Raw genomic sequence first — 20,225 nt, forward strand, 5'->3', positions numbered from 1 at the left:
AGGTGGATCCTAGGTTGCTTGTGCCTTCAGGCAGCTGTCAGAAAGGAAAGTAAACCTTGCCTGAGGAAAATGAAATCATCCTAAACTTAAATGAGTTCCACCAGAAACTTAATTCATTTTTTCTGGCACACCAATCAAAAGCAACCAGGCCCAGGAAGAAATATGGCAACATGAACAAAACCTAGTAGGAACAATGGACAAAAGAAATCGCCTCAGGGAGAATTCAGATGTTGGAGTTATTAATCATAATTCTTTAAAAAACTGTGTTCACACAATATAAAGGGATATTAAGAGATAAAACTATGAATTCTGACATAAAACTAGAAATACAAAAAAAGACATAAATTTGAAAAAAACTAATCGAAATTAAAAACTGAAAAACACAATACCTGAAATTGAGAATTCAGTGGACAGATTTAATAGGTTATACACAGCAGAAGAGAGAATTAATGAGCTAGAATAGACAGGAGAATTTTTTAAAATGCAGAAGAGGGGCACCTGGGTGGCTCAGTCCAGTAAGTGACCAATTCTTGATCTCAGCTAAGGTCTTGATGTCAGTGTCCTGAGTTCAAGCCCCATATTGGGCTCCACCCTGGGCATGCAGCCTGCTTAAAAAAATTTAAAAAATGCAGAAGAGAGGGTAAGAGACGGGAAGGATCAGTTAGAAGGTCTAACATATGTATAATCTGGAGTCCTAGAAAGGGGGTGGAGGAAAAGAATAGGGTAGAAAAAAATGTTTGAACTGATAATGTCTTAAAAACTCCCAAACTGATGAAAGATTTTAGTCACAGTTTTGAGAAACTCTATGGTCCCAAATGGGATAAATAAAATCGTAAATCCACACCAAGCCACATTAACTGACCCTCTAATTGTTGCCCCTTTGAACCTTATATGCCCCATTCTTCCTCTGATTCCTAATAAATAACCAATTCTTCCAATATTCTTTTTTTTTCTTTCCGATATTTTTTTTTAAGATTTTATTTATTTATTCATAGAGACAGAGAGAGAGAGAGGCAGAGACACAGACAGAGGGAGAAGAAGGCACCATGCGGGGAGCCCGACGTGGGACTCGATTCTGGGTCTCCAGGATCACACCCCGGGGCTACAAGCGGCGCTAAACCGCTAAGCCACCAGGGTTGCCCTCCTTCCAATATTCTTAAAACAAGTTTTTCCATCCTGATTTTAACTTTCTGAAATAGAAATAACTATTCAGTAGACTTTCAATATACACGAAACAAAAGATTCATGAAACACCACTCTTTCTTCTTGGCCGTATTTCCTGTACTATTTAATTCTTTTCCATCTTATTAAAAAAAAAAAAAAAAAAAAAAAAAACGGCCACAGTCCCTAAATCTGGGCTCAACCTGCGGTCTGAAAAACCCTGCCTTGGCCGACTTAGGAGTGGGGGTGGGGGGCCTCTAGAACTGCATTAGTAAATCCCTAATATTTAAATGTTTGTTTGCCTTTCACCCTCCAGGAATCAGATGACCTTGGACACCGGACCGGTGTGTTTTTCTTTTGCTTTGCTCTGCTTTGCTTACTTCCTCCTCCTTCTTCTTCTTCTTCTTTTTTTTTTTTTTTTTTTTTTTTTTTTCTTTTTTTTCCCCCTTTGCTTTTCTTTTCTGTCCTCCCTGGACACTCCGACTCCGGGCATCACCCGGGGTTGGGGGCATTAGGAAAGGCCCGCGAGAGGCCCGGCTCCCGGGCTGGGGCTTCCCGGCGGTGGAGGCGGCCCCAGCTCCCGAGACCTTGCTGTGCACTGTGCAAAGCCCTGGGAGCAAGGGAAGGCGGGGAGTCGCGGCGAGGGCCGCGGGGCCGCTGCATCCGGGGCGCGCCCTCGGCTTGCGGCGGGAGGAGGAGGCTGGCGCGTCGGTTAGCTCCTCGCCGTCGGGGGACCGCGGGGCGAAGCGAGCAGAGGGGCCTGGCCCGCCCCACCCCCGGCCCCCGCGCCCTTGAACCCGCCCCTCTGGATCGGGCTGCGAGCGGCTCGGGCGCTGCTCACTCGCGGTCCCGACGCGCGGCGGCGCGGGCCATGGATCGGCTGGCGGCGCTGCGGGGCGCGAGGCTGCGGGGGGCGCTGCGCGGGGCGCGGGGGGCCCCGGCCGGCCTCTGCCCACGCGGGGCCAGAGCCAAGGCCGCGATCCCCGCCGCCGTCCCGGCCACCGCCGAGTCTCCTGGAAACGGGCCTGGCGACCGGAGGCTGCGGACGCTGGAGGAGCTTCCAGGCCCCGGGCAGCTGCGCTTCTTATTCCAGCTGTTAGGGCAAGGCTACGTTCTGCGGTTACACAAGCTCCAGGTACCCGAGCGGGGGTGGGGCGGGGCTGGCCCGCCACGGGGTGGGGTGCGGGGGGTGCGGTGGGGTGCGGGGGGGGGGGTGAGCGCCAGGACCCAGACGCCGGAGAGGGAGAGATGTTGGCGGGGAACAAAGTGAAGAAAGAAGAAAATCAAAATGGAAATTACAAACTACTGGGATTTGAACTACAAAAAGAGAGAATGTGTATTGAATCTTGTTGGAATGGCCAACACAGTAACATGTGAAAATGTACAGCATTCAACGCACTTATTGGGAAATCAGAAAATCTGATGAAGCCGTTTGGTTTTTTCAAAAGGTTAAAAGATACAAAATATCAGGAAAATGAATCCAGAGGGAGAAAAAAGAATAAAGGTAGAAGCATATATCAGATTTTTAGTGGAAAGGCCTAATTCTCCAGATGTTGAGAATTTAGCTGAGGACCGACTGGAGCTGTAGGGATTATGTGCAAAGGGGGGTCAGAACCGCTTAAACTGAAATGGATAGGTCCCCGAGGGGTTTGCACCAGGAGGGCACCAGGGAGGAGGTGACTTGGGAGGCCAGGCTCAAAATGAACAGAGGTCAAGAGAGGAGGGACCCGTCTGGTCACGGAATGGCAGGTACAGGTGTCTAAACGGCCAGGTGTGGAAGAACCACTGTGTAATTCTGCGATGCTGTTGGCTACCACAGACTTGTCCCGAAGGAGGGGGCTTCGCGGAGGGTAGACATCTAGCGATTTGCAAGACACAGACTTGGCCATAGGGAGAAAAATGTCACTTCTCAAGGAGCAAAATCATAGACATTCCGGAAAAGGTGTATTTTTGTTGGTGTTGTTATTAAGGAATCCATGTCCAGGAAGAAGAGTTTTTTTTTAATATATTTTTTTAAAGATTTTATTTATTTATTCATGATAGTCACACACACACACACACAGAGAGAGAGAGAGAGAGGCAGAGACATAGGCAGAGGGAGAAGCAGGCTCCATGCAGGGAGCCTGACGTGGGATTCGATCCCGGGTCTCCAGGATCACGCCCTGGGCCAAAGGCAGGTGCTAAACAGCTGCGCCACCCAAGGATCCCTTTTTTTTTTTTTTTAAATAGGAAGAAGAGTTTATTCAGTGGAACCCTGGTTGAGGCAGCGATGGGTGGAGATCCCACTGTGAACGGACAGAGATTGGAAATCCCGATGTGGGTTCAGTTGGAGAGGTTTTGGGAAATGAGCTCAACACATCTGGGACCTGTCTTCCTAATGACTATTACAAAGTATAAACACATCCACTGTGACCCCAGTATTTTTCCAAGTGCTGGGATTCACTGGGAGGTGGCCAGTGCTCTCCTGGGCTATATGCTCAGCTGGAGGCTTACACCCCAAGGTTTCTATGCTCCTTTGGGGGAAGAAAGAGGGCAGGGGTATGAACAAGTCAATACACAGCTAACTTCAGATAGAGAACTTGAGTACCGAGAGGGGAAGCTGGTCCAGGGTTGGGGGCGGGGTGGGACTTTTGATTCATTTGCCCTCCTGGCACATGTGTGGTTATCGGTGGTTGGCGGGAGGAGTGGGCAGGCCTTTGGCTGGGCTGGTGAGCAGTCTGGTTACTGGGTAGCTGGGCTGGGCAGCGGTCAAAAACTCAGAGGAGCTGTGGGCGCTGGGCTAGGACTAGCCTCTGAGGAGGGTCTTGGAGGTGAGACTGAGAGCCCTAGTTCCTTTGAGGGCCACGGTGGGCTCTTGAGCAGGTACTGCCCAGGTAATGGTGTGTGCAGTAGGATGGACCAGGCAGGAGAGGTGGAGAGGCCCTCGGGAGACAAAGGCTCCAGCATGGCCTGTCAGAGCCACCCTCTATTCAATGGACCGAGAGTTGAGGATGAGGGGGAAATGACTCTGAGGGTTGGAAGCACTAGCCTGACCAGTTTCTGAGCATCCCACACTCTCTGCCCCCTCCTGGGTGCTACTACAGGGGGGGATCTTCCCTGTTACCTGTTTCCAGGACTTGGTGGGCAGCTCCTGAGGCACTCCGGGATGGTGAAAAAAAAAATCATTCCTTCTGGGCTCAGCATCAAGAAACTAAGTAAGCCAAGAAACCAGAGTCCTATAAATTTTTCCTACTTCATTTAACCTCTGGAAATATGAGAGGCCCAGTGAATGCCCCAAGGGTGGGTTTAAGGAGTTCTCATCACTTCTGAAGGAGAATTTACTGGAAGGTGTAGCTTAGGGTTCTCTCTAGAGCAATAACTATCAAAGAAATTCTAGACCATCCTAGGAGGTGGAGGAGGAAGCAGGAGAAAGCCAGGAATGTGTACTTTTTATTTTATTTTATTTTTATTATTTTATTTTATTTTATTTATCTTATACAGAGAGAGAGACAGGGGAGAGGCAGAGGAAGAGGGAGAGAGAGAATCTCAAGCAGACTCCACACTGAGTGTGGAGCCCAATGTGGGGCTCCATCTCACAACCCTGAGATCATGACCCGAGCTGAAATCCAGAGCTGGCTGCTTAACCAACTGAGCCACCCAAGCACCCCAGGATTGTGCAGTCTTTTAAAGGAGCAGCCAGGTTTAGGAGAGCCCCCGGCTCCAGCCCTTGTATCCCAGAGATCTGGCGTCACATGAACCTTTCCAGGGCACGGATGGGAAATATATTAGGCCTTTCTACTACATGTGGCTGGTGTGAGTTAATCAAGGGTGTTGTGCTGCACATCCGGAAAACCCAGTTAGTGCCCCTAATGAGGAAGAGGATACATTTCAGGGACCCACTTTGTATCAGTTAGGATTTGTTTGGTTGCCACTCATCCTGGCATAAACTTTAAAGTAGCTTTATTGGTTCATATAGTTCAAAAATTCTAATAGTTGGATGCTCTTTAGCTATATAATTTGCTCTAGAGATTCAGGAGATCATCAAAGCTATAGCTTTGTATTTCTGGAGTTCTCTTGGCTTTGTTGTCTTGCAGAAGTTAGTTGACTGACCTGGGTTAATAGGTCATCTCTGAACCCAGCACAGAGGCCAGAGGTGTACTCTAATTAGCTTAGATGCATGCAGGCTCGCTCCTAAAGCTGGGATCGGGGTCCCTCCCACCTAAACCATCTGAGGGCTGCACAAGGCAGAGGAGTGGAGTTGAAGGACGGCTGACCACGATATCCCCTGCACCCTCGGTTGTCAAAAACTGCATATCACACAGAAAAAGAATAAAGTCAGCTCAGGGAAACATTGAAGGACTTAAGGGCATGGTGGGAATTGGAACATGTGAAAATCATACTGGTCCATAAATGCAGTTCCCTTCTCTTTCTCAACTAAAATAGTACCAAGCATACTAGAAAAATGAAACGTGAACATACATTAAATTTATATGTAGATTTATAGTCAATTGATTTCTTTCAAAAATGTTAGCCCACCAGAGAGTGATGAGACCTGTTATCTGTGCTGTAGCTCTTTTATTTTCTTTTTAAGGATTTTATTTATTTATTCATGAGAGACACACAGAGAGAAGCAGAGACGCAGGCAGAGGCAGAAGCAGACTCCCTGTGGGGAGCCCGGTGTGGGACTTGATCCCTGGACCCTGGGATCACAATGCTCAACCACTGAACCACCCAGGCGTCCCAAAGCAACGCCATTTATTTTATTTTTTAAATTTTTATTTATTTATGATAGTCACAGAGAGAGAGAGAGAGGCAGAGACACAGGCAGAGGGAGAAGCAGGCTCCATGCACCGGGAGCCCAATGTGGGACTCGATCCCGGGTCTCCAGGATTGCACCCTGGGCCAAAGGCAGGCGCCAAACCCCTGCGCCACCCAGGGATCCCAGCAACGCCATTTAAAGAGAATATACAAAGTAAAAGAAGGTAATAGTTGTGGTCATTATGTGGAATATACATATTCAGTCATCCAAGATAATTAGTCAAATGAATAAACAATGAAGTAATTATTCACTTGCTAGAGTATCATTTTATTTTATTTATTATTTTTTAGAATATCATTTTATTTTATTTATTTTTTAAAAGATTTCATTAATTCATGAGTGAAACACAGAGAGAGGCAGAGACATAGGCAGAGGGAGAAGCATACTCCCCGCAGGGAGCCTGGTGCGGGACTCGATTCCCAGACCCTGGGATCAGGCCCTGAGCCAAAGGCAGACTCACAACTGCAGAGCCGCCCAGGCATCCCTAGAGTATCATTTTAAACGGTAAAATCGTAACTCTTTCCAAACATAAATGTGTCAAAGATTTTATTCAACTGATTAATTAATAAAGGAACCAGCGAGATATACAGAACTAAATATAGACAACTTAATAAAGAAATATTACTTTTTAAAAAAGATTTTATTTATTTATTCATGAGAGACACAGAGAGAGAGGCAGAGACACAGGCAGAGGGAGAAGCAGGCTCCCCGTGGGGAGCCTGATGCAGGACTCGATCCCAGGACCCCAGGACCATGACCTGAGCCACCCAGGCACCCCATTCTGCAGGTCTTATTGTGGGCTGCCTAGGCTGGCGACCCCCTGTGTGCCACACAATGCCCTGTGCACTGTCACTTCATATATCATGTTTCTCTTTTTTTTATAGTTACAACATTTTTTCTTCTGATGAGAACTCTAAGATCTACTTTCTTCAAAACTTTCAAATATACAATACCGTAGAAATAACTACAGTCTCCAGGCTGAGCATTGCATCTCCAGGACTTATTTATTTGGTGTCTGGAAGTTTGTTTCTTTTGAGCCCCTTCACCCCTTCATCCCACTCGCCACCTCTGGCAACCACCGGTCTGTTCTGTGCATCTGTGAATTCGGTTCTGGTTGGTTTTGTCTTTAGATTCCACAAGGATGAGACATCAGTCAATATTTGTGTTTCTCTGGCTTCTTTCACTTAGCATAATGCCCTCACGGTCCATCCCCGTTGTCAGAAATGTCAAGATGTCCTTTGTCTTGTGTGGCTGAATAATAATATTCCACTGTGTAGGTAGCACAGTTTCTGTATCAGTTCATCCATCAATGACACTTAGATTGCTTCCAGGTCTTGGCTCTTGTAAACGATGCTGCAGTGAACAGGGGGTGCACATATTTTTTGGTTAGTATTTTTGTTTTCTTCAGATATTTACCCAGAGTGAAATTGTTGAATTACAGGGTAGTTCTATTTTTGATTTTTTTTAAAGATTTAATTTATTTATTCATGAGAAACACACAGAGAGAGGCAGAGACACAGGCAGAGGGAGAAGCAGGCCCTTTGCAGGGAACTCGATGCGGGACTTGATCCCAGGACCTCGGGATCACGCCCTGAGCTGAAGGCAGACACTCAACCGCTGAGCCAAGGCACCCAGGCGTTTCTATTTGTGATTTTTTGAGGAAACTGCCTACCCTTCCACAGTGGCTGCACTAATTTGTATTCCCACCTACAGCGCACAAGGGTTCCCTCTTCTCCACATCCTCGCCAACACTTGCTACCTCTTGTCCTTTTGATGTTCATTCTAACAGCTGTGAGGTGTTATCTGGTTGTGGTTTTGATTTGCATTTCCCTGATGATGGGTGATGTTGAGCATCTTTTCATGTACCCATTGGCCATCTGGATGTCTTCTTTGGAGAAATGTCTGCCCAGATCTTCCGCCCATTGGTTAGGCAGCTTGTTTTCATTGATACTCTCTATTGTCTTTTTGGTCTCTATTTGATTTATTTCCATTATGATCTTTTTTTTTTTTTTAAGATTTTACTTATTTATTCATGAGAGACAGAGAGAGAGACAGAGAGGCAGAGACACACAGGCAGAGGGAGAAGCAGGCTCCATGCAGGGAGCCCAACATGGGACTCAATCCCAGGTCTCCAGGATCAGGCCCTGGGCTGTAGGCGGCGCTAAACCGCTGGGCCACCCGGGCTGCCCCCATTCCGATCTTTATTTTCTTCCTTCTACTAACTTTGGGGTTAGTTTGTTGTTCTTCTATTCCCTCGAGGAGTAACGTAATGTTGTTTCTTTAATATCTTTATTTTTTTTATTTTTATTTTTTATTTATGATAGAGAGAGAGAGAGAGAGAGGCAGAGACATAGGCAGAGGGAGAAGCAGGGTCCCCAAGCGGGGAGCCCAATGTGGGACTCGATCCCAGGACCCTGGGATCACAACCCAAGCCAAAGGCAGGCGCCCAACCACTGAGCCACCCCGGCGCCCCTCTTTCCTGTTTCTTAATCACCGTGCACGTCTCTCTTAGAATTGGTTTTGCTGCATCCCAGAAATTCTGGCGTTTCCCACTCTTTCCGTCCTTTCCCTGAAGCCGGCATTCCCATTCTCCGCTGGACAGTGGCATCAAAGGCCAGATGATCCGTGACCTCCTGAACCTGGCAGGCTTTGTTCTGCCCACCGCGGAGGGTACTTTCCAGCTCTGGCAGCTCCAGCAGCCCCAGGGCCAGGTCGGCCTCCGGGCTGGGCTGCAGCGGCCCCGTGGGGACCGGGAGGAGCGGTGCCGGGCGCCCCCTCCCGCCTGGTCTCCCGTGCTGCGCCGCCGCCCCTATAATGTGCACAGGCTCCACTGCCGGGTCACTGTCCCTAAAGGCACGTTTGGTTCCCCTGCTCAGGAATCTCCATATGCCCCCCCCCCCCGGGGGGAGGGGGGGAATCAGCTTTTAACTCCTCCCAGGGCCCGTGCCCCTCCTTTTTGAAGTTTTCATATGCTGTATTTCCATTTCCATTTGTCTTTAGGTATTTTTTTGATTTTCTCTTTTGGTTTCTTCTTGGTTATTCAGTGGCGTGTTTGTTTAATCTCTTGTAAATTTTTCCAGGTGGGTTTTTTTTTTTTTTTTTTTAGTTTTGTAATTGAGTTCTCGTTTCATACCGTTGTGGTGAGAAAAGATGCTTGATAAGATTTTAATCTTCTTAAAGGTGTTAAGACTTGTTTTGTAGCCTATCAGGTGATCTCTCCTGGAGAATGCTCCACAGACACTTGAGAATGTGTGTACTGTTGTGTTTGGATGGAATGTTCGGTATATGTCTGTTAAGTCCCTCTGGTCTGTTTTGTGTCATTTAAGGCTATTTTTTCCTTATTGATTTTCTGTCCTGATGATGTGTCCAGTGGGGTATCAGATTTCCCTACTATTACTGTATTGCTGTCTATTTCTCTCTTTAGGTCTATTATTATTTGTTTATATATGCAAGTGTACATATTTTATACCATCACCTGTTTATATGGTTTAGAGGCTGGACTGGAAATTCTGAGGGCTGAGTCTATATCCTTCCCACCTCTGTGTCCTCCAGCACCAGACACAGTCCTGGCTACAGGGAAAGTTCTCCAGGAACATTTGATAAAAAATAAACTTCAGGCGCATCTGGGTGGCTCAGTTGGTTAAGTGTCTGACTCTTGACTTCGGCTCAGGTTATGATCTCGGGGTGGTGAGATCGAGCCGCACATTGGGCTCCATGCTGGGTGTGGAGCCTGCTTGAGATTCTCTCTCTCTGTACCTCCCTGCTATCTCTCTCAAAATAAAAAGAAATAAAAATAAAAAAGAATAAATATCATATACCAGTCAAAGGACTATGAGGGATACCGAGCAGTGGCAACATCTGGTGGTAAACTTTGTGAGACTCTCCTCAGCTCTTTGGCCTAGGTTATGTGACATGAGATTGGGTGAAGAAGAGACAGTAAGCATGGTGGCAGATGGAGTAAGCCTGACTCTTTGGTCTCAGCTTTTCAAGTTCGGAAACTAAATCTTATCAGCAAATTCAGCATAGGCAGACTACTAGCGATTGGCCAGTGATAGCCAAGCCCACAGAACAAATTGTGGACTGGAGTGCCCATGTGTTTCCTTACTGAAGAAGCTGGCCCTCGAGGGGACCATAATACTCCATCACATAGAAATCCTGTAATCTCATCTATTGCTGTGTAACAACCTATCCCAAAACATAATGGCTTACACCAACATTCTGTTACCCTCCTGAATTGGGCAGTGCACATCAGAATTGACTTAGCTTCACGATGGAGTGGGGCTTCAGTTTGAGTGGCTGGCGATGGCTGGGATGGCTTGAGTGGGACCATATTTGCAGACCTCAGGCCTGGCTTTTGGCTGGCTTCTCAGTTTTTTCCCCGGGTCACTACTCCCGGGGCTCCTCCAATTGCATGTTGGGTCCCTGGGCTGATTTGGCCAGATCAGCTGAGTCTCTCTCTCTCTTTCTATGTAGCTAGATTGGGCTTCCTCACAGCATGGTGGTCTCTGGATAGCCAGATTATCCAGTCAGGGTACTGGCTTCCCCGACAGTGAATTTCCAATTTTCCAGAAAGTGGAAGCTGCCAGTTTCTTAAGGTCTGGGTCTAAAAACTAGCACAGCATCATTTCTACTGTGTTCTACCCATCAAAGCAGTTGCAGAGCCCACTCGGGTTCTAGAAGAGAAGATGTAGACCTCACCCCTTAATGGGAAGAGTGGCAAAGAATCTGTGGCCATCTCTAATCTGCCATATCCTCTTTATAGGATCCAGTTACCCGAGGAGAGAAAATAGTCATTACTCTAGTGGACTGCTTGATGTGCCAAGACCCCAGAACAAAAGGCGTAGAGTCATATGGAAGGAGATTTTGTTTAGGCTTTGGAGAAATCTGGTTGAATGTGTCTCTCTCGTGCCGTCCATTGGATTAAGTATCTCCCTCTCGAGAGATAAATGCTGCCAAATTCTCGCTATTTGGCTCCTCTTAACACATTCTTTCTTCAGTTTGGCTAATACCATTGATTAGTACATTTTCTGCCCCAGGACTCCTGTTACCATCCAGTCTTTCAGAGAGTATCCTCTAGTTACCTTTATTTGGCTCTCAGTCTCATCTGGCAGACGAGATAGGTGGTCCTTGAGACTATGGCCAAATTGGGTGGACTGCTTTTAAGCCTCAGGGATGGGAAATTTGAAACCAGATATTAAGGTCAAAAGTGTGAATCATATCAACTTAGCAACTTACTGTTAGAATTTTTATCTTGCAGATAAAATTCCATGGTCAAAGAGAATACTGAATATTCAAGGTAGCAGTATTTCTGATCGGGAAAGATTAGAAAGATGTATATCCCCAGTAAGGGCCTAATTGATTATAGTATCTTCACACGATGGGATTTTAGGCAACCGCTAGAAAGAATAGGGGCAGTTCTATGTCTATTAATATGAATTGCCTGCTAAGAGATGGGAAGAAAGTAGGGCACAAAACTATATTATATGCATCCTCGTCTGTGGATGAAGGAAGAGTGTGATTATAATGCATATGCATGTTTAGGAGGTGCATAATATATCTCTGGGAGGGCACACAAGAACTTGGTAATGATGGCTGTCCCTGGGTGGGGTCTTGGAGCTGGAGATGAGAATTAGAAGGAAGTCTTATCTTTTATTGCAGGACTACTCTGGACTTCCACCAGGTTTTATCTTTTACAACAAGATTACCTGTTACAATAAAAATAGCAATAATAACAGCCAAAGAATGGAAAGCAGGAGATAAATGCACAGCTGACTGCGTGCTTCCTGCTGTAACATAATATTCCGAGGTCCTCCCATGGCCCTTCCTCTCGTACCCTTGTTTGGCCCTAGGTCCTTTCGATTTCTGCCTCTGCCTACATCCTGTTTCCAGTTCTGCCTCCGTTGGGGACGGCGCATGCCTTGTTCTTGGAGTACTACCGGTGTTCCACCCCAGACCAACCCGACCCATAGACACAGTGTGCTCGTTGTACTGGGGTTCGCCTCTGGGGGGAGGGGTGAGGACTGCAGATGAGGGGGGGCAGCGCTCCTGTTTCCCTGATAGCCTCTCTCAGGGCGTCCCTGGCAATGCCTTTTCTTGGATTACCCTCTACCCTCAGCCCATTGTTTTTCCAGAGAGCAAAATCAGAGGGAAATTCTCACTGTTGTAGGGTCCAGAACATGTCTTTGTAACTTATGGCAGTTCTGTGTTGCATAAAAACAGATACTTTTATGATTATTGAAATAGTAATGGCTGCACACCTGCACATTCTTGGGCAGTTTTTTTTATAAAATAAAAAATTCAGGAACATGTTGAATGCCCATGAACAGGGTAAAGAAATTGTGAGATAGTCATACAATGGAACAGTATACGACAGTCATAATGAATGTCCAAGCTTTAATGTATTGATATAGAACTCAAAAACAAGGTTGAATATAGAATGATAGGTATAGAATACTATTTCTGTGAATTAAAAACCACACAAAAATACTATAGGCTATCATTGGACACATATATATGTAGTTAAATTATACAAACTGACAGGATACATTTCAGATTCAGGATAGTGGTTCTGGGGAGGGAGGGCAAAGGGATGGATAAGAATGGGACTTTGAAACATTTTCTTTTTTATGAAATGTCATTTTTGAAAAATATTTGAAGCATATATGACAAATATTAACTTCCTTAATTATTAATTAATGGCATTTATATTAAATATATCATTAAATATATTAATTATAAATATATTTAAAATAATTAATATTTGTAATGTTATTGGAGCAGCTGGGTGGCTCAGTGGTTGAGCATCTGCCTTTGGCTCAGGGCATGATCCCGGGGTCCTGAGATCGAGTCTTGCATTGGGCTCCCTGGAGAGAGCCTGCTTCTCCCTCTGCCTGTGTCTCTGCCTCTCTCCCTGTGACTCTCATGAATAAATAAATAAAATCTTAAAAAAATAAATATTTATAATGTTATTTTCTTTAACTATCCACATTAAAATATTAATAATAAAAAATACAAGTAATCCTGCTCATCCTAAATCCAAATGGTGCCACTGGCTTAGTCTGATCCCGGAGATCATTCGAGGCCAGGTTGAGAGCAAGGAGAACTGGGGAATGCTGTTAATTATTTAGCACCTTCTGTCTCTTGGAAATGTGAATTCCACTTGTGTAAGGGGGTTAAGGCTAAATTCTTGATGACACTTGACAACATTGAGACATGACAGTCCCAGCGGGGCTCCTCTTCACCTTTGACCCCGAGTGGGCCTTCTTTCTGACACATCTGTCAGGTTAGGCAAAGGAGTGGCCAGCGCCTACAGTTCTCTCTCTCCTTCTGTTTATCCACCTGATGGCTGCCAACTTTTAGGGGCAGGTCTGTTGACTCCGGCAAAACAGTACGTTGTGTCTGTGAGTTTACTTTTGTCCTCAGGGCTATTTACTTGCTGTTTTTGTGGGTTTTCCTGTGGTGCTGAGAGCCTCCCCAAGGAGTCCGCAAGTCAGTAAACTGAACAGGCCGTTGAGTAGGAAAATAGAACATTGCAATATGGTATCAATTTTTCCTAGAGGAGATTTTTAGATGATTTCAACGTTCTTTATTTTCTTCCCCCTCCTGGAACAGCTTTATTGAGATATAATCACGAGCCATGTAATTCACTCCACTGACCCATTAAATGACTTTTAGGGTATTCACAGACTTAAACAACTGTCACCACAGCAATTTAGGGATATTTCCATCACCGCAGAAGGAAACCCTGCGCTCTTTAGCATCACCTGGGCCCTATCCTCTTATGGGCCCCCAGCAGCCACTAATCTACTTGCTGTCTCTATGGATTTGCCTCTTCTGGATATTTTGTATGAGTGTACTTGTTTTGTATACGTGGTCTGTTTGAAGGCTTCTGTCACATAGTGGGCCTTTTTCAAGGTCCACCCTTGTTGTGGCTTGTACCAGAACTGTGCTCCTTTTCATGACTGACTAATATTCCACCAAATGGTGGGGGATATGCCACCATTTGTTTCTTCACTCACCTTCTCTTTTTCTTTTTAAACATTTTATTTATTTATTCATGAGAGACAGAGGGGTGGGGAGGCACAGGCAGAGGGAGAAGCAGGCTCCTCACAGGGAGCCCGATGTGGGACTCGATCCCTCTTCACTCACCTTCTGAGGGAGGTTTGTGTAGTTTGCATCTTTTGGCTCAGTGTTACTTTCTGAGTTTGCAGGGTACACACAACTGTCAAAGACAAATGCAGCGGACATTAGTTAAAGTGTGAAAACAGATTTAATTCAGTAATGACTGACAGGAGGGGAAAGAGATAAACTCCATTCTGGTTTGGGCGGGGGTGACTGGGCATTTTAAAAGGAGAGTGAGGGAGCGGGGAGCAGCATGGTGGACACTTGAGCAGAGTCAGGGAGGTGAAAAATTATTAAAAAATAGGAACAGGATGCCTGGGTGGCTCAGTGGTTGAGAGTCTGCCTTTGGCTCAGGGCGTGATCCCAGGGTCCTGGGATTGAGTCCCCCATTGGGCTCCCCCCAGGGAGCCTGCTTCTCCCTCTGTTTGTGTCTCTGTCTCTCTCTCGGTGTCTCTCAGGAACAAATAAATAAAATCCTAAAAAAAAAATTAGGAAGTGGGGCAAGCAGTGGGGCAAGCAGGAAGTGGGGAAGTGGACTCCTGGTGGTCCACTCATCGGGTTTGTTAACTGGTGCTTATCAAAGTTAGACTCCTACGTTTCCTCAAGGACTGGAGACAGGGGCCTTATTTGTAGGTGTTGGCTGGAGCAAACAGGAAATTCTTCTGGCAGCCGTTCTCTGAGGGACGCAGGTCATCCTAGGGATGCTACTCTGAGCTGTTAGAAACTATGTTAGCATGTTCAAGTTGAGAAGAGGGCTGGGGAGAGCCTGACCAGAATCTGGTTCAAGAGAGAATCTCTATCACAACTCAAAGCTGAGTTTCCTAAATTTGTTTATGTACCTGGCCCTTCAAAAATCTGAAAGCTATGGCCCTTTGCAGCAGCAAAAAATGAGTCTGTGTACAATGTATTACATAGAATTTCAGTTTTCCATCCCCCTTCTTCCCCCACAGCCTGTTTGCACATCCCAGGTGACCACCCCTTGGCCTAGAGGTGGATTAGTACATTCTGGGCACTATGCCTATAATTTGGGTAATGGCCATTATGGCCTGCCTTGAGCCATTGACCTTATCACATGGCTAGTCACAGTGTACCTTTGGGATCAACTAATAGTCTAGGGCTCTTATTTAACTGATGAAATGTCAGAGAAGAAAAGGCAAAGCTAAGGCCTGGTTGATTTAATCAGCAAAGATACAACAAGCCGCTTCTAGATTTAGACAAGTTTATTGCTTATATAGTGATGGGCAAAGGTGCCAGCTTGCCGTGAATCTCATCCCACGTGTTTAAAACGCCAACACTGAAACTTTTCCCATCAGGTGAGGGCAGTGTGACTCCCAGGGTACCCTGCTGGTGAGTTCCTTTTGGACAGCAGCCAGAGGGATTTCTATTCTGTGGCTCTTGTCCGGGTAGGGGGTGGGCAGAAAGCCAAGCCCTCATCAGAACCTGGGAGGTGATGAAAAACTGTTTCGTGACAACCTCCCAGGGGAGATTAGGGAGGTGAGTGGGAGGTGGCTTTATAGCAGCTCCTTATAAAACATTCTTTCATATTCTAGGAAGATGACAGTGTTCTGCCAAAACTCCTAAGCTATGGTTCAGGTCATTGTGGGCATGGATACATCCGGGACTGCTCCACAATTCTCCCCTGACCTTTCACATATCCAGAGGCGATAGAGAATTCTCAGGGATGTGACTACCCCATCAGATAAATAGTCCGGTTCTCCTGATAGGAGCTCATACCAAATCAGTTTGTCTTCAGCAACATCAGATGAGAGTCACCACATCTGCAACTCCCTGGAGGCTGGTTAGGCCTATTTGGAGCAGAGACTGCAGCCAGGCACCGCGCCCGAGGGCAGCCAGAGGTGTCGGCAGCCACGCACACCCTGCTTCAGCCGGCCCACGCAGGTCCTGGGCACTTCGATTGCCCATTACCACCCATGCGTGAAGAGTTTCGAGAAGCTGGTGACAAATGAACAAAAGAGGCCAATGGTGACAGGATGAAGCTAAGGAGACCAAATCAGTGTCCAGGAATTTAATCTTGTTCTGTTATTTTCACTGGAAGCTGACCATTTCTGGAATTAAGGTCTCTTGAGAAGTTTCTAAGAGTTTTCAGATTGAGATTCTATTTGGCTGGTGGTCCTGGTTACATTGGTCAGATGTCAGTTAGATGCCACCTTGTCTGTAGATAGGAGCTGAGAGAGAGAGAAAGAGAGACAGAGGTTAATAGTCTCTCCTGCACCTTCAACTTCCAGAGAGTGACCCCTGATCTCCCACAAGCCAGAGGTATTCCTCTTACCACAACCATGTGACCAATGCCACCATTTTTCTAGTAGTCACTTCACTTTTTGTCCCAATCCTTCTTGTGTCTTATTCTCATATGAGCCCTGGTTTCTCCTGAGGTTCTTCAGTCATTTCTTCCTTATCTGCCAACTACCATTCTAGAACATCTCCGAAACCTCATGGCAGGACCAACTAAGGAGTCGTCACCTCATACTCATGACCATTATCGTCAATATCTGGTATTGCCCAAGAGCAGCAAGCATAGCTGATGGCAGAAGCAGCACCAAGTTAGAGTTTTCACTCCCTGACTCTCCTTGCTACGTGCAAATTCCAATAGCCTTGGTTCTCCAAGTGGCAGGTGTGAGAAGAAAAATGGTAGAATGAGGTTAATTATGTGCCTTGGGTCTCTTTCAACTTATCCAGGCCTCTCGAGAGAATAGTAGGGGACCTGTACAGTCTATTTGCCAAGGCAGGCCAGCTCTGGTACCGCTCACTATGTGCCCCCAAATTTCCTTAACCACTGGACTGTCTCGCTGGCAGTCTTGACATATTTGCCAGGCTTCTTTGGCTTCATGTGCCAGAGTCACTGTGCCTTGTTTTATGGCCCAGTCTTTTTTGTTTTTTAGATTTTATTTATTTATTCATGAGAGAGAGAGGGCAGAGACATAGGCAGAGGGAGAAGCAGGCTCCTTACGGGGAACACAATGTGAGACTCCATCCCAGGACCCTGGGATCAATGACCTGAACCGAAGGCAGACGCTCAACCACTGAGCCACCCAGGTGCCCCTAGGGCCCAGTTTTGAACTGTAGATGGAGTACCATGCCCTGTGCAATGGTGCATTCAGGTGGTCCTTGCATGGGCATTATAGGTCCCCTCAGCTTGCTAATTCCACTGATGTTCATCCCAGGAAACCTTTGCCTCGGGCAGCCACCTGGGTCACAGAGGGTATGGGGCTTGTGTGATCTGCTGCCATAATGTTCATCACCACAGAGCCTGAGAACCTGATCATCCAGGCATTCCACTGCCAAGCATCAGCCCACACTGTCATGAGTCAAGTGAAAATATAGCAAGGTGCATTTTGGGAGATCTTTTCCAGAACAAGTACCACAGCTCACAACTCTGTCCACTGAAAAGCAAGCATTCTCTTTTCCATGCATAATTGTGAGCAGTTTTCTTTGGAGTTGCACAGCAGCAGCAGCCTAGCATACCCCGTGGCCCTCAATGTAGCTGATTTGTCCATGAACCAGGCCCAGGCTTTGTCAGGAACCTCAGTGCAGCGAAGCCCCCAAGAAATCTGAGGGATGCTTGCTGGGCAATACCCACTTGGTTGATGTTCTCATTTCTGACCTATCTCATGCGAGGGACACGGGGTAGGGCCATGCTTGGCTGTGTCGGTCTCTCAATACACGCTAGTGCTCTGCAACAAGGCAGTAATGGTTTCTCACATGGGGTGCTCTGGGTGCTGATGTTGGGCAAGGGGCATGTCCAGAACCCTAGAGAACCATCGCCTAGTGGCCACATCATTTTACTACAGGCCTCAGTCTACATGTCAGTCACTGATGCGTGTAGTTCAAATGGCTCGTGAGGGTTGACCCAAATGGAAGGGCAATCTGTACTGTTGGATTGTTTGGGTTTTTCTTTTAAAATATTTTATTTATTTATTTGAGAGAGAGCGAGAGTGAGAGAGATCACGGAGGAAGAGGGAGAAGTAGACTCAGCCACCGAGCAGGGAGCCTGATGCAGGTCCATCCCAGGACCCTGAGACCATAACCTGAACCGAAGGCAGACGCTTAACCAACTGAACCACCCAGGCACCCTGGTTTTGTTTGTTTTGTTTTGTTTTTGCGCCCTGGGTGTTTGCTTTTGTTTTTTTAAAAATACATTTATTTATGTATTTATTTATTTATGTATTTATGTATGTATGTATGTATGTATGTAAATGACCTTTACACCTAGGGCAGGGCTCAAACCCATGACTCTGAGATCAAAAGTCGCAAGCTCTTCCTGCTGAGTCAGCCAGGTGCCTCCAGATTGCTTTCTTAAGCATGTTTGTCTGTACTAATTCTTAGATGGTGATCTCCTCTTCCACCCCTTCTCTTCCCCTGGAATCCTATACTACTTAATAAATGATTGATAATCACATGACTGAGCTGAGAGAACAAGGTGGACTCCTGGTGGTCCATTCAACCCACTACCACTGCTCTAATCATGGCTTTTCCCGACTGGGAACATCCCTTACAGTGTAGAGTATTACGTGCACTTAACTCATCTATTCCCACAATCTATTCAGTAGTATCCATGAGAACCGTTTTTGTGTATACTGGCTCAAAAAAGGCTCACCCATGCTGATTGTTAATTTTATGCATCATCGTGGCGAGGTTATGATATTTGGTGAAGCACTGGTCTTGATATTGCCATGAAGGGATTTTATGAGTTTGATTAACATTTAGAGCAATTTACCCTCCATAATGGGGGTGGGCCTCATCAAATCAGTTGAAGGCTTTAGGTGAAAAGACTTAGTGTCCCCATAAGAAGAAGAAACTCTGCCTCCAGACTGCCTTCAGACCCATGACTACAACATCAACCTCCCGCTGGAATTTCCAGCCTCCTGGCCTGCCTATAAATTTCAGACTTGCTAGCCCCCACAATTGGATGAGCCAATTCCTTAAAATAAATCTCTCTCTCTCTCTCTCTCTCTCTCTCTCTCTATATATATATATATATATATATATATATATACACAAAATTATATCAGTCCATTGTCCAATCAGCGTCACTTCCAAATCCAGCTGAAGCAATTTTCAGCCCAGGCCCATGGGTATTTCTCAGCATGGTAATGACTTGTGCCCCAGAGTCCAGAAAGGCTAAAAAGTTCTGACAGCCTTGGTTGCCATCAAGTCCCAAACACATCTTGACTGGTGCATATGAATCCTAGTCCTCCTTAGGGAATGAGGGACTTGGGCCCCTGTCCTCATCCTGTTTGTTCTTGAAGGGGGTAAGGTCTGGGGAGAGAGGTGGGGTGGAGCACTGCATCAGCACTGCTCCAGACTGCAGAGACCTCAGCAAGGACGTCTTGATTCTCTTGCCTCTCCTCCTGTTTGTCCACAGTAAATGCTAGTGATGACTGGGGAGTCTCCCGTTACAGCCTGGGACTTTCAAATTTGTAGCCTTCTCATGGCCTAGTAGCAAGAGAGAAATTCCCTTGTGGTCAAGCTATCATTCTCCAATTGGGTGTCACCCAGGCACAATAACCAGGTCCATGTGGCCCTACATTCTGGACACTGTCCAGTGTATTCCTACACTGTCCCCATGTGTTGGTTTGCTAGGGCCGCCATAACAAGGACCACAAGCTGAGTGGTTTAAACAACAGAAATGTACTGTCTCTTAGTTCTGGAGGCCAGAAGCCCCAGATCAAGGTGTGCAGGTTGGGTTCCTTCTGAGGGTTGGGTGGGGAAGGTCTTTTCCAGGTCTCTTTTTCTTTCCTGGTAGAAGACTGTCTTCATGTTCACGTGCCATTCTCCCTGGATGCATGTGTGTTTCTGCATCCAAATTTCCTTTTATTAGGACACCAGTCATATTGGATTTGGGCCCACCCTCATGTTCACTGTATTACTTCTTTATTCTATCTTAAAATAAGGTCACTTTCTGAGGTACTGCATACTGGGACTTCAACATATGAATTTGGAGAGGAGCACATTTCAATCCATGACACACACCCCCTTAGCCTGAGGGATATTGATCTTGCTCTGTGTCTAGGCTTCCATTCTGGGAAATTTGTTGCCCAGAGGTGCATAGTCTTCCAGTGTCTGTCTTTGGAGTGCAAGAGCAGATTTAACCATCCCCTAATGCCTGATGGTGCCCATTGATTGA

General features: G+C 46.3%; 1 protein-coding gene across 1 annotated transcript in view; it reads left to right on the plus strand.

Annotated features, from left to right (window-relative positions):
• Positions 1 to 1,643: 1,643 nt before the first annotated feature.
• The window catches only part of LOC121480575 (sterol 26-hydroxylase, mitochondrial), a 35,812-nt gene continuing 17,230 nt past the window's right edge, over positions 1,644 to 20,225 (plus strand). The window contains exon 1 of the mRNA XM_041737212.1: positions 1,644 to 2,296. Coding sequence (XP_041593146.1) covers positions 2,033 to 2,296 — 264 coding nt within the window. The 5' untranslated portion in view covers positions 1,644 to 2,032. The remainder of the gene's footprint in view (positions 2,297 to 20,225) is intronic.

Source organism: Vulpes lagopus, chromosome 22 (genome assembly GCF_018345385.1).
Source record: "Vulpes lagopus strain Blue_001 chromosome 22, ASM1834538v1, whole genome shotgun sequence".
Classification (NCBI taxonomy): domain Eukaryota; kingdom Metazoa; phylum Chordata; class Mammalia; order Carnivora; family Canidae; genus Vulpes; species Vulpes lagopus.